At 38.7% G+C, this 14,935-nt stretch overlaps 1 protein-coding gene across 1 annotated transcript in view; it reads left to right on the forward strand.

Annotated features, from left to right (window-relative positions):
• LOC101854881 (polycystic kidney disease protein 1-like 2) overlaps positions 1-12,718 on the forward strand; it is a 52,512-nt gene extending 39,794 nt beyond the window's left edge. Inside the window, exons 20-25 of the mRNA XM_013084918.2 lie at positions 1,467-1,580; positions 2,872-2,971; positions 3,943-4,130; positions 7,326-7,470; positions 9,023-9,144; positions 12,501-12,718. Coding sequence (XP_012940372.2) covers positions 1,467-1,580; positions 2,872-2,971; positions 3,943-4,130; positions 7,326-7,470; positions 9,023-9,144; positions 12,501-12,599 — 768 coding nt within the window. The 3' untranslated portion in view covers positions 12,600-12,718. The remainder of the gene's footprint in view (positions 1-1,466; positions 1,581-2,871; positions 2,972-3,942; positions 4,131-7,325; positions 7,471-9,022; positions 9,145-12,500) is intronic.
• Positions 12,719-14,935: the final 2,217 nt, after the last annotated feature.

Here is a 14,935-nt window from a genome sequence, read left to right on the forward strand (position 1 = left end):
TGGGATTCACACCTTCATTCAGATGATTGTCAGAATCATTTTCTATATCCCACTCAGAGTAGTCCTCGTCATTACCAGGTTAGTGGCGTCAGTAGCCTAGAGGTTAGGCAACCGGACTTGTAATTGTGAGATTGCAGATTTGGGGGTTCGAGCCTCAGTTCGGTCTGACGTTGTGTCCTTGGGAAAGGCACTTTACAAGAATGTCCCATTTGGCTCGGTCTTTTTGGAGACGGACGTTAAACAAGGATGCTCCGCCTCTAAAATAACCTATTAGTGTTGATAAGGGCGATAAACCCATACCATTACCAGCTTCTGATTCAGAAAGATCTTCAAAATAATCAATTACGTCCTATGTTGTAAACACTGTTTTCTGTGCGTGTTTTGTCCCAGATGGACTGGGTGGGGTATAGGGTCTCGCTCACCATTGTTTTGGCGGCTAGGCATACAGGCAATTTTACCCACCTCCGGTGTACTGGTGTGTGGGGCTCAAAGGGTTTATGCTGGCAAAAGTGGGTGTGCTTGTACGACAAGCACTGGTCCGCATCATTACACGCGCCATATTTTTAGACTGAGTCATTGTATAATGATAATAACTATAGTTTGTCCATCAATGTCTGACAATGGCCAATGCATCTGCAGGGAAAATATTTCTCAAGTGAAATGGAATAATTCAAGGTTAAGATGACTATAACTTCTGCTTTGGCTGATGAGACCATTTCTTGTAGAGAAAAGTTTGCCACATTTCGAGCATTCAAAAAAATCTATGAAAAAACCCCCCCATATGAACATCAGTATTGGTTTGGAAGTATGTGGCTCTAACAAATCCACACTTCTACTGAGCAGGATGTTTTTTTAGCTATGGCTTAAAATGAAAAAAAGGTACAGAGTTTGAGATTTGAATTCGACATCATGAAAAATAATGTGAACTCAAAGATTGACATTTGAAATTAGGAACAAAATTTATCAATAGTTTTTGACAAAGACAAAGATAAAAATGGCATATTAGTACTCGGCCCAGAACCATTTATTTATATATAAATTAAGACAAATTGATACAAGATTACTGGTAAAAGTTTATAATAAAAATCGGTGAAGGCAGCCAAAAGTTATCTGCAAAAAACCATGATGTTTCTGGGGTTGTAGAGCTATTGTTAGAGTTGTCAAAGTGGGTGGTTGACGGGTGCTCTGGTGTGGTTTGCTTTTTCTTTCCTATCAAATATCTATCGTCCTTATCTCCCCTTCTTCTTTTTTATGTTTGCTACTCTCTTGTAACACTTCTAATCTCCTGGCCCTCATATGACCTTATGCAGTTGCGAGCGCCATAAAACCTCTACTAAAACTAAAACTAAAGATTTGTCAAGAGTTCTTGATATTATTAAGTTTATATTTTCACCATTTCTTTTACATGTGTGTACATGTGCAATAAACCTTCTGAAGATACTACTCACAGAATTTCCACCTTCCAGCTCTTCGTGAACTTTTATGCCCTTGCTATATACGACGACATTTTCGGCTGGATCCTAGCATTTGTTGTGTTCTTGAGTACAGTGAGGATCCTGAGAATTCTTGGTTACAATCAGGTAAGATAAACTGACTAGTGCATTTTGCCTACGTAGCAGTATGCTCTATATAAATTCAGTTTATTATCCTTTTTATTGTAAGTATTATGTCAAAGATTAACAGTGAGTTTTTCACATATAAGGATTCACCGTAGTAGGAACCGTTTGATGGTTAAATGAATAGATTGATAGATGGATAGGTTGTTTAAGTTACAAAATTTTTACCATGGATTTAAAATGGATGGATGGATGGAGAGAGAGAGAGAGAGAGAGAGAGAGAGAGAGAGAGAGAGAGAGAGACTGATGAATCGGTGGGTGAATTAACAGAAAAATAAAGACATACATGTTATGCATGGTCGTACTGTGTGTAAGTGCAATACTTTACCAGCAGTACGGATTGTGTTGTTGACTGATAAGTACTTGGGCATTTACAGTCAGTTGCTTTTAAGGACAAGTGGGCTAACCCAGATTTTCGAGAGTTTTCAGAAATCTTGACCTACACAAAAAGTGGACATTGCCCTACCTTTCGGAGAAGTTTGGTTTCATTGGTGTGTATATTTGTTTGGTTATAGAAAAAACTCTCCTTGTCTTTTAAAGAAACTGAACAAGAGGCAAAAGCATTACCTTTGATTTTCTCAAAACAGCTTTTTTCGGGATAGCCCCCTTGTGCTTAAAAGCGACCAGTTGTGTGGTGGAGAGCCTACTAGTTAGAATGTTAAGGAAAGACACATCGTACAAAACAAAATATTGTATATGTTGTTCACCTCACCTTGGAAGTAATATTGTTATCATAATTATTATTATTATTATTATTGATATTATTATCATTTATTATTATCCTAATCATCATCATCATTATTATAATACAAGTATTACGAGTATTATTGTAATTGTGATTTTATTTTTATAATTATTGTCGATTATAGTATAATGATTCTTAAATGAATATGAATTTTATTCCCTTTGATTATCCTTATTTTCTTTTCTTATTATGATTATGATGACGATTATTATTATTAAGGTTATTAGCCTATTATTTTTTGATGATGATGATGATGATGATGATGATGATGATGATGATAATGATGATGATGATGATGAGGATGATGATGATGAGGAGGAGGAGGATGATGATGATGATGTTGATGATGATGAAGATGATGATGATGATGAGGAGGAGGAGGAGGAGGAGGAGGAGGAGGAAGATGATGATGATGAAGATTTTAATTTTTGTCAAATGAATGGCCTAGATTCAGTTCATCCTTTTGACCGCAGCTCTTATTGTTGTCTTGACCTTGACCTTTTCTTTCAGCGTGTCACAACAATCGCTGCCGTGCTGCAGCGGGCGGGGAAGGACCTCTTCTCTTTCTCCTTCCTCTACCTCTTGATGATTGGTGTCTTCGTTATGTTAGGTACGGCTCAGGAATCAGGTTGTGTTTTAGTTGGAGTAGTTTTAGTTAGAGTTTCTTGGCACTTGCTTTTAATACAATTACGTTATACAAGTGGGTTGTTGGCGGGTGCTCTGGTGTGGTTGGCTTCTTCTTTCCTATCAAACATCTATCGTCCTTATCTCCCCTCCTTCTTTTTTATGTTTGTAACTCTCTTGTAACACCTCTGATCTTCTGGTGCTCACATGGCCTAATGCTGTTGCGAGCACTGTAAAACCTCTACTGATATAAACAAAACGGGGCCAAATTGAGCTGAGAGAGATACAACATCCCAGCAGAAGGACCGAGATTCTTGATAAAAAAGTTCTCACCACTCAGGAATTGAACTTGGTTCTCCTGTAGACAACTGTGAAGCACCTAACTACTACACTACAGAGGCTATATAATGTGGCTAATGAGAGATATCAATTTTTCAAATGGCAGGGGTTCAAAAATGCATCCTGGAGCATCCTTTTCTCACTTCTTTGTAGTTTTTACTTGAAAAAAATAAAACTACCAGTGCATGTATCAACTCAGTCTTTTTACTCCTTTGTCTATCCGTCTGTCTGTCTCTCCAAATTACATTTTTCTGTCGGTCTGTCTGTCTGTCTGTCTGTCTGTCTATGTATGAGTGTGTGTATGAGTGCTTGTGTGTGTGTTTGTGTGTGTGTATATGTGTGTGTGTGTGTGTCTGGTGCATGTGTTTGTGTGTGTGTGCGTGTGTGTGTGTGTGTGCGTGGTGTGCGTGGTGTGTGTGTGTATATGTATGTGGTCTGTGTGTGTTTTAAATCAACGTTTTTTAGTAAATTATCTACCTATCTGTTTGTTGGTTTGTCTGTCATTCTATCTATCTGTCTATCCATCTATCTATCTTCCTAACATACTCATCTTCTATTGATTTACCATTAAAACGTCAACATGCTTCTATTTTTATTCACACGGAAACTTCGAAACAGGCTACGTGTTGTTCCACTCAACTGAAGACGATTTCATGTCGATGTGGAACACCTTTGTGACTATTGTGTATCTGCTGCTGGGAAAAAACGTCATCAAAAATCTAGAACAAGCTCCACCGGTTGTTGTACGGATATACTTCATACTACTATCGTTCACACTTGTCTTTGTTTTGTTGACCATGTTTCAGGTAAGAGTTCATTTGTAGGTGGTTGGCGGGTGCTCTTGTGTGGTTTGCTTCTTCTTTCCTATTGAACATGTAGCTATCGTCCTGATCTCTCCTCCTTCTTTTTTGATGTTTGTTACTCTCTTGTAACACCTCTAATCTTCTGGCACTCATTTGACCTTATGCAGTTGCGAGTGCCGTAAAACTCTTACTTAAACTAAACTTAAAGATTTCATTTACAGTGAAGTGCGCTAAAATTGAAATTTTGGGGACCAGTGGTTTTTCTTTGGTTTAGCCAAATTTTCAGTCAGTTTAGAGTCGTTGCCTTGATAGAAGAACAAAGTTTGGAGCTCTGCCTTTTCTTAAAAATATAGGGGCTTTAATTTTCTTTTGGTTCACCACTGTTTTCAAAATGCTATATGTTTAACGCCCCTATCAACACTATTAGATTATTTAAGGGGCGGGACCTCCTAGTTTAACGTCCGTCTCCGATAGGACCGAGCCAAGTGGGAAGTTCGTGTAAAGTGCCTTTCCCAAGGACACAACATTGGACCAAGCTGAGGCTCGAACCCCCGAACTCACGATTACGAGTCCGGTAGCTTAACCACTAGGCTACTGATGCCACTACTGTTTTCAAGAAGAGGAAAATTGGAATTCTGTCCCTCAGTGCCATTCTGTCCCTGCTGTGCTATTACACTGAGGAAAGCCATAAAAATCACTTTTCAGCTTTCAATACTTCTTATGTGTATGGTGCCTTGTTTCTTAATGAATGGAAGCTATTGTCTTAACCCTTCCAACCCCATGCATCTATATTTGTGAGGCAGCGTGGTGGAATCAGGCTCCCGTCAAAATAATGAAATCGAAGAAAACAGCAGTTTTCTCCATGCTTTACAATTTTTATCAAATTTTTTTTTCCTCAACACCTTTTCTGTCCGTTTACAAACACATTCCTTTTGAGGATTTCACCGAAAACGTTGATTAAAGGCACAAAAATATAAATTTACAGTTTCCATGGACTCTTCAGCTTTGAAATTTACCTAGTTTTGGTGGCCATTTTCTCACTAATTTTATCTCTTAAATGAGTTGACCCCCACCTCCTTCAATCTAAAATATCTCCACTTCTATTGAAGATGGATGGGTAGTTTTTTTCATTGAAATCAAGACAAATGAACAAGCTTAAAGATGATACCAATTACTCAATATGCCCAAAAATTGACGAGAGCCTGATTCCACCACGCTGCCTCACATTTTCAGCAGTGCTTTTATCTCCCACCATCCCAAGAGCGTATATTCTCAGGCTCGGGGTGTACCGGATTTGCACTTTTTTCGAAATTAGTGAACCTAATTAAACTTTGATTTTCATAATATTTGTTCATTTTCCTTTAAACATTGTTATATGTTATTATCTAAACCTCATTACAAAGATACTACATCACTTTTTAGAATGCATGCCTCTTTTTCAAAAATACTTCTGTATTGGCTGGGACTGGGGTTAGGGAGTGCACAAAAATGGCTGGGGCTCGAAGGGTTAAAATAACAGTGTCTACCAATTAAGAAAGAAATTTCCAGCACTATCTGATACTTGATAAAAATTGACCCCTCATGGGAATCTGAAAAGTGAAAGAAGTAGATTTCAACATGGTGGCAAGTACAGCCAATCAGCACCCTTCGTTCTCTGCAATTTTCAAATCTGAGAGTGCTGGTTGGCTGAATTTTCAGCCAACCTTGTTGCAATTTTCTACTGTTCTTTACACGTGCTGTTCAATATAATAGAGTACTTTCTGTTCGGGAGGTCTAAAACAAACCTGTGGTCGTGTTATGCTCTCTGATCTCCTGCTCAGGATGCTCCTTCGAACACATGAGTTTCTTTCCTAGATCAAGGAAATAAGAAGAAACCAGTTAAAGAAGAAAGAGTTAAAAAATGTTCTTTTCAAATGGCAATAAAATAAAAGACAACTTTGATAGCTGAAGAAATAAGTAGATGGTGTTATTGAAGTATCAGCAGTACACTCATTAGAGAGTGACAACATGGGCTTAAGCCTAAACATCCAGAAAACCGAAACAATGGTGATAAGCAAAAAAAACTCCAACCCCAACATGCAATATCAAAATCAATGATACCTCCCTCGGGCAAATACAACATTTTAAATATTTGGGGACCATTATATCATCAGATGGGAGATGTCACACCGAAATTAAAAGCCGCATTTGCCAAGCAAAAGCAACCTTCCACAAAATGAAACAGGTACATACTAACAAACATCAATCTGTTACTGGAAACGAGAAAAAGAGTACTGAAAAGTTACATTGAGCCAATCCTATTATACGGGTGCGAAGCGTGGACAATCAATAAACAGCTGGAAAGAACAATTGTGGCGACAGAGTTGTGGTTCATAAGACGCATGCTACGTATCTCATGGACAGCTAGAAAAACAAATGAAGAAGTCTTGGTTGAAGCAAATTGTAGAAGACAGCTTATGACGAATATAAGAAAGCAACAGGCAAATTTCTTCGGACACACAATGCGGAAAGAAGCATTGGAGAATATTGTCACAACAGGCAAGTTTGATGGAAAGAGAGGCAGAGGCAGACAGAGGGAAAAGATACTAGAAAAGATGACAACATGGCTAGGAGCAGCAAGAACAACAGACACCATTGCTACAATGCAAGACAGTGAAGTGGAGGTCCATGATCGGCCACGCCAGTCGGCAAGGCTCCGGATGATGACGAGTCCACTCAGTAAAACATTTTTTTCATTGTAGCTTGACAGCTGTTCTCAATAGGAAATTAATTCCCACTTAAAATCCGCTGTGGTGGAAATACATGGGGGGAAGTTTAAATACTCATGTTTCTTGAAGATTTTTTTCATTCAGAAATGAAAATGAATAAAGCACAGAACGCATGTAAGCCTGAAGGTGACGTAAGAAAATAATTTCATGATATTGTTCACCCACCCCACCCCGTTCCCACTCTTTATCTCTCCACACCCTCACACACACGCACTCACACACACACACACACACACACACACACACACACACACACACACACACACAAACACACACATACACACATGCACACACTCAATATATATATATTATACAAAACAACATGCTGAAAATATCCCCAAACCCCTGCAAAACAAAAACACAATTACACCAAAATCAAATAAAAAACGATGAACAACAACAACCCCCCCACCCCGCCCCAAACAACCAGGCCATTTTGAACGCCAGCGCCACGCAGATCCGTGTAGATGTGCAGAATGCCCCGGTGCCGTACGGGATCATCAATGTCCTGAAAAAAATGTACGATGCACTAGTGGTCAACAACCGATTGCTAACCTTCCTGAGATGTCCAGTGGGTAAGCTCTCTCCCCCCCCCCCCCCCCCCCCATTCGGCTCACTCCCTTCCCTTCTAGTCTTTTCCACTTCTTCGTTTGTTTAACCCTATCCGTACTCCCTGGGGTCATTTTGTTCTCCCAGGGTTGTATTCTTCACATTTTAGAATATTTCTAGGGGGAATATTTTTTTGAAGCTTTCAATATTTTTCCAAAAATCATTTTGACAGACTGCTATGCAAAGCATATGGATCGGATTAACAAGTAAATTTCCTCTTGAAAAAGTGGTGGCACAGAGTTCCCCACGTCGTATGGATACAATAGTACAAAACGCCGTACGGATAGGGTTAAGTGGTGGCACAGAGTTCCCCATGTCGTATGGATACGATAGTAAAATGTAAAACACACTGTACGGATAGGGTTAAACAAGTAATGCATCAGGATGTGGAAGTGAGACTACAAAAATGTGTAAAATTACCCTGCATAGGCCATACGGCAGAGCACTTTATTACGGTAGACCGTGATCAATAAGGCGGGACGTTTGGCAGACCACATTATCGCAGTAGATCGCCGGGTGGGTTAGCACCAAGTCATTAGGGACTGTTCAAATATAATCTTACACCTTTTTTTTTGGCTTTCTGCCCCCTCCCCCCTTTTTATACTTTTGTTACATTTGCCTCTTACCAACCCCCCCCCCCCCCTCCCCAATCCAGTAATATTGCATGTTCACTTATAATAATAATAATAATAATAATAATAATAATAATAATAATATGACATTTATATTGCACAAATCCATGTTACAGCCATTGTTCTATGTGCTTTACATAATATTCATGAAAAACATGCATACACGCATACATGCACATAATTAATAATGCAGTTCTACATTCACTGAAAAATAAAGTAAATTATTCTAGCAAAACATTGTACACACTCTTTCTTACTAATAAGAAAAAAATTGGGACTCATGTACGAAAAAAAGTGTAATATTACATTGGTTCAAGCCCCCCCCCCCCCCCCCTTTCTTACAGTTTTCTTACAGGAGCCAAAGACACCCCCCCCCCTCCCCTTCATTCTAGCCTAGACGTTAAAATTATATTTGAAAGCCCCCTTATTATTCTACACCCCCTCTCTCTCTCATCCTTCCCTTGCCAAGATTTGACCCTTGAATTTCTGCATTATTGCTTGGTTCCCAAAGTATTCTCAGTTTTGCCCCAGTACTTTGTTATGGTGTTGCCTCCACTCTTTCTAGCGCCTTTTTCCTATAATGAATCTTAATTTAGGGGTTGGTTTGATGAATTTGTGTTTGTTTAGGCCTATGTGCTTTGTTAATGAACCAACTCGTATACATTTTTACCTTGATATTTGCTTTAAAGTTGCAAACTTTACCTCCTGAAAAATTTGAATGAGTTACTTATGATTTGGACTGAGTCTTCGAAAAAGGAAATAAGATACAAAGTATTTATTTAGAAAAAAAAAAATGGTAAGGTCTTTAGACTATTGCGCAGATTTACCCAAAAAGCTTGGTTATTAACTGAGTTAATGAATATTTTTTTGGTTCTTTTCCACACAGGCAAAAGGCAAAATCAAAGGGCAGCTCCAGAAAAAAACCATTGGAGGCTTGGAGAATCAGAGGCGTCAGATGATCGCGTTGTCCTCACTATGATGCGAGAATATCTGCGCAGGCTTAATGGAGTGAGTAAACAGGATGATATTAGATTAAATTGAAATATGTAGCTGAAATAAGGGATGGTTTTAGATTAAATTGAAATATGTAGCTGAAATACTGAGGATCAGATGGACAGACAGGGTCACCAGTGTGGAAGTGTTAAGGAAAACAAGACAGATCCTAGTCAGAGATGAGGTAGGAAGAAGGCGGTGGCGATGGATTGGACATACTCTCAGGAAGTCAGGCAGCTGCATAACAAAGAAAGACTTGGATTGGAACCCACAGGGCAAGAGGTCAAGGTGAAGACCTCGTGGAACCTGGAGAAAAATCACAGAAATCGATGTACAGAAAAGTACTAGAATTATGCAGGCGGCACATGTCCATAGCTGCGCATCTTTCCTTTCCAGCGTCCACCTCAGGGTCTAATTCCTGCTAATTGTCTCCATGAGGAGCTGGTTTGATTCATGCCTGACCACTCCTGGGAGTTTACTTTTTTTCCTTATGCCCCACTCACACTTTTCTCTTATTGTGCTGAGTGTGTGGGAGTCTGTTTCCTCTTGGTCATGAATGCTCTCCTTGCATCTGGCGATCACCATTGGTGGGTCGAGCATGATTCGGCCATTGGGTGCTGCTTTGCCGGCAAGTTTATCAGCATGTTCATTTCCGTGCACCCCGACGTGACCAGGGCAGAACACCCATGTAATCCTTAGGAGGTGTCTATTTGCAATGGAAGCTCTCCAGTCACTGTAGTGCTTATTTGGGCTGCATATGGCGTAAAAATAAGGTCACCCTTAAATTAATTATATCTTTTCGATAAAAGTTATTGACACAATGCTGAACGAAATTTGTTGTGAAAGAATGATGTAAATTGGACAATTTTTTTTATCTGTACATCTGTGTGTGTAACTAAGTTTGTGATCCATCGTGCCACAAGGGGTGGATTAACTCACTGAAGATGTTTCCCGTTAAAAACACTGGATGTTCTGTCTGTTCTGTGAGAGGATTCCTGTGGAAAATGTGGGATGGTCATTATTGCCGACAGTGTCCATATATAAATGCTGCTAAAAGCATGGAATCCGGCTTAGACGTATGTGTAACCATTTGCTTCATTCCACTAAATTTTTGGGGGAAATTGGTTGATAACCTTTTGATTCAGAGCATTTTTAGATAGGTGACTACTAAGACTGCTTGTGATGTAAATGCAGTGGTTGTCTATATTCCTATTTTCTTATTCGTAAATTTGTGGAACATTGAATTTTATACATTTTTTCCGAAAATCGTAACAAATAATGTGGCAGAGATAAACACTTGTGCTTTGACACGTTTATTGTTCTTGATTGTGCCAAAAAGGCATTGCATTTGGCTAAATGGTCCAGATTTTATACAGTTTTGAACCCCCCCCCCCCCAAACCTTCAGTCTTCGGTGCTTGTTTATAGTATAGTAAATCCTTCTGTCTTCAGTGAGTTAATGAGTAAAATTGAAAAACAGATCACAGACCAACTGTTCAGACGCATTAAGCCCAAAATTTTGAAATCTTTTATTGCAGGTTCTTAAGCTTTGGCATTTGTTACTTGTGCTTAAGAAATATCTGTGGGTGCTCTGGTGTGGTTTGCTCCTTCTTTCCTATCAAACATCTATCATCTTTATCTCCCCTCCTTCTTTTTTTGTGTTTGTTACTCCCTTGTAACACCTCTAATCTTCGACATTTATATGACCTTATTGTGTTGCAAGTGCCATAAAACTATTATGAAAAAAAAGAGCAGAAATATCTTGTCAAAATTTGAATTGTAAATACTGAAAAAAAGCATTAAAAAAAAAGATCTATAGCAATGTAGGCACAAATCTTCAAAAAATGAAAAGGCTATTTCTCTCTCCTGAAAATGTTTGTTTTGTGGGCTTAGAACAGTTGAACTTTCTTCCCCCACCCCCTCACCCTGATTTGAATCCCAGCCTCAGTGTTCTTGAACTCAGGTCATTTTGGGGAGTTTTCAAGGCTCTCAACCCATTTGACTTGATCTTGTTGGAGACAGATGTTAAATTCGGAGCCCCCCCCCCCCCTCCTCTGGGCAGTGCTAATGACTGAAGTTGTCTTTAGGCCATTCCCAAAAGGGGGCTATTAACATATTAATATGTTCTTATGCACAGAAGAATTGTAAATGAGCTGATGTATCAATGTCATGCTCATACTGTGCTGGAACAACATAGGGGGAACTGCTACTTTTTCTTTCCTCATCCTTACTATTGTCACTTTTCCTCTACTTCTCTTGTATGTTTGTCACTCTGTTGTGAACTGCTATTTCCGGGGTGCCTTGATAGTCAAAGCAAACTTTGTGCTGTTATGGCTAGACAAGTGAGTGGAGTAAGCTTGATTCTGTGTTTCGACTTCTTTGTTGACCTTCACCTCTTGACCCTCATATGACCTTATGCAATAGAGAGCGCCGTAAAACCTAACTAGAGCAAACAAATTCGGAGGTTCCAGTTCCACCTCTTCCTGGTAATGTTGATAGGGGTGTTAAGCCAATACACTTTTTACTACTAAGAAATGTTTATGTTGCACAGACTTCCATCTGTTCCCTTGCAAATTTGAGATGACCAGTAGGCCTACATTGGTCCAGTGTTCAGATCTCTGTTCTCCATGTTGGCTTCTTAATTGTTTACTATTACAGAGAGGCATAGATAACATGAAAATGTGGAAGAAAACTCAAAATCATTGGTAGCTGTATAGCTTACTATTCCCTGACTGATGTCTTTTTGATTTGTCATTATTGGTTAACCCAAAGTACGGATGTGTCAAACATAATTGTCAATCCCTAATTAAGGTGTTTGCGTTCTGAGCCCAAATGTTTTTTTTTTTTTTAAAGATCAGTGTAGTTTAGGTTTAATGCTTCAGAAAGAGTAATTCAATAGGCGGGACCTCTAATTTAATTGGAAGTGACCGAGGTGGTGAAAAGCTATAGAGTCTGAAACTATAAATAAATAAAATAAACCTCTACAAAAAGCCCCCCCCCCCCCCCCCCCTAGAAGTTTTGAGTCACTCTCTCCCTTTCTACTGTTCAACATCCTACCTATTGAGCTGCGTATTTACCAGTTAAAGAGACACTTTGTGACTTGAAAGGCTATTTTGAAGATGTATTTAATGTCATCATCATTGCTTTTCTCACCCTGGAGCAGGATATAGGCCACGAACAAACACTCTCCACCTTTCCCTATCCTGGGCTAGTCACCCTGATGTCACTCCACGTCTTCCCACTTTTCTGTACATCCAATTCCGTGACTCTTCTCCAGGTTCCACGAGGTCTTCCCCTTGATCTTTTACCCTGTGGGTTCAAATCTAACACTTTTCTTGTATTTTATGTCACTGTATTTTTATTGTTTTCACAGGACACAGTGACTGCAATGGAGGTGTTTCGAAGGACCCGCCATGGCCATAGGGTTGACAAGAAGAACAGCAATAGAGGTCTCAGAGCCTTGACTGGATGAACTAAACAGATGGGAAACCAAATGTGAGGCACTGTGGTGATATCAAATGCTTGTCGAAATAATGAATTCGAAGAAAATATTTTTCTGCCAGTTTTGTAATTTTTATCGATAATTTGTTTTTTGACTCAATATCTTATGTGTTGATTAAAAAATATATTTTTGTGTGGATTTTACTGAAAAACATTGATTAAAGTCACAAAAATGTAACTTTTCTGTTTCCAAGGACTCTCAAACTTTGGAAGTCATCAAACTTTATAAGTGGCCATTTTCTCGCTAATTTTAGCTCTGAAACCAGGTGACCCCACCTTCTTCAGTGGCAAATATATTGACTTCTATTCACGATAGGTAGATTTTTTCCCCTTAAAAATCAAGACTAATGAACAAGCATTACGATGATACCAATAACTCCACAAATCCCAAAAATTGATGAGCGCCTGATTTGGGGGCTCCAGTGGCTAAGTGAGTAGTGAGTTTAGACTCAAGCAATGTCAAGCAAGTGTTGGTGACCTGGGGATCAGATGGGTAGTCACTGGAGTGTGTCCTTGAGCAAGACACGACAACCCTAGCTCAAAATACAGGGCGCTGCACAGTGGCGAACGACAGTGGCATTATTGTTAACTGTTCTGTATTTTGTGTATTAGTGTGTATATTTATGTATGTATTTATGCATGTATGTATTTATGTATATACATATTTATAATTATGTATTTATGTATGTACGTATCTATAATTTTGTATTTATGTATGTATGTTTGCCATTGTAAAACAAAGTGCCCTTCTGGGACAAATAAAAGTGTAATTTATTATTATTTATTATTATTATTATTATCATTCCACCGCGTCATGACACAAATAGATAAGATGCTTTCCCGAATACAACTTTTCATGAGCACATTGATTGTTAGCTTGTACAATCTGGCATGCACATAGCGAAATCAGTAGGATGTGAAAATCTTTTCAGTATGTACAAATTTCTCTAAGCACAAGTTTCAAAGGAGATAAATAAAGTTGGACTTCAAGTCCAAATTTTACATGAATTATGGACCCTATTCCACACTAACCTGTGTGTTGAGATCACATCCACTCAGAGTTACAGATTTGGGTGTTTGAAATTGAAGCGGGGTTTTCCAAAACTCAGTAAGTCAAGTTTGACAATCGTCTGATTTCACCTCGATGCCTCACAAGTTTATAATATTACATGACCCATTTAAGTATTATTAGGTGCACATGAGTATATAATGATTTAGATTTTAATAATGCTAGAGTTCAGGATACGGAACTTTCGGCTGTGAGCAGTTCATATGGCTGTTTTAAACTATGTATGTGTGTGGCGTTGTGGTGAAACCATATGCTTGTCAAAATTGACTTACTGAATTTTGAAAAACCACTCTTCAATTGTTTATCCACCTCTACCAGGATCGGCCTTTTTCTCTGATCGAGATGTCGTTTTGGTTCTTTTGCTCCGCCATTGTCCACACTCTTATCACTTCACCTTGAATCCAAAGAATGTGTAGAAATTTGGGACATGAAAATCTCCTCGCTATGTACAATTTTCACTTTGTGTGGTTTCGCCATAATATGCAAGCTGAACTGTTTTTTTTTATATGTGAGGCAGCAGGCTAAAATCAGGCGCTAGTAAAAATAATAAAATCCGAGAAACATAAATTTTTCGTCCAGTTTGGTCACATTTTTCGCATTTTTTTTTTTGGCTTAACACCTTGTATGTCAGTTCAAAAACACTTTTATGTGCGGATTTTATGGAAAAATAAAGGCACAAAAAATATAAATTTGCAGGTTGCAAGGACTCTCAAACTATGGAAGTCACCAAACTTTGGTGGCCATTTTCTCTGAAACTAGGTGACCCCACCTCCTTCAATTGCAAATGTCTCGACTTCTATTCAATATAATGGATATTTTTTTTCCATCGGAAGCAGGCAAATGAACAACCTTTAAGATGACACCAATAACTTCATATGCCCCAAAATTGACGAGTGCCTGATTCCACAGCGTCGTGACACATATCAAATTGTCAGCAAGCCGTTAAATGCAGGCTGACTAAGCTTATATAGTCTTTAACAAACATTTTTAGGAGAGAGAAAGAACTGTTTCATTCTTTTAACAAATTATTGTACCAATATTAAGTAGGCCTATTTTTAGTTTGCTTTTTTCAACATTTAGAATTTGAATTGGTCGCTTTCAAGCACAAGGCAGCTATCTCGAAAAATGCTGTTTTGAGAAAATCAAAGGTAAAGTTTTTGCCCCTTGTTCAGTTTCTTTAAAAGACAAAGAGAGTTTTCTCTATAACCAAACAAATGTACTCATGAATGAAACCAAAC

The sequence above is a fragment of the Aplysia californica genome, unplaced genomic scaffold (genome assembly GCF_000002075.1).
Source record: "Aplysia californica isolate F4 #8 unplaced genomic scaffold, AplCal3.0 scaffold00328, whole genome shotgun sequence".
NCBI lineage: Eukaryota > Metazoa > Mollusca > Gastropoda > Aplysiida > Aplysiidae > Aplysia > Aplysia californica.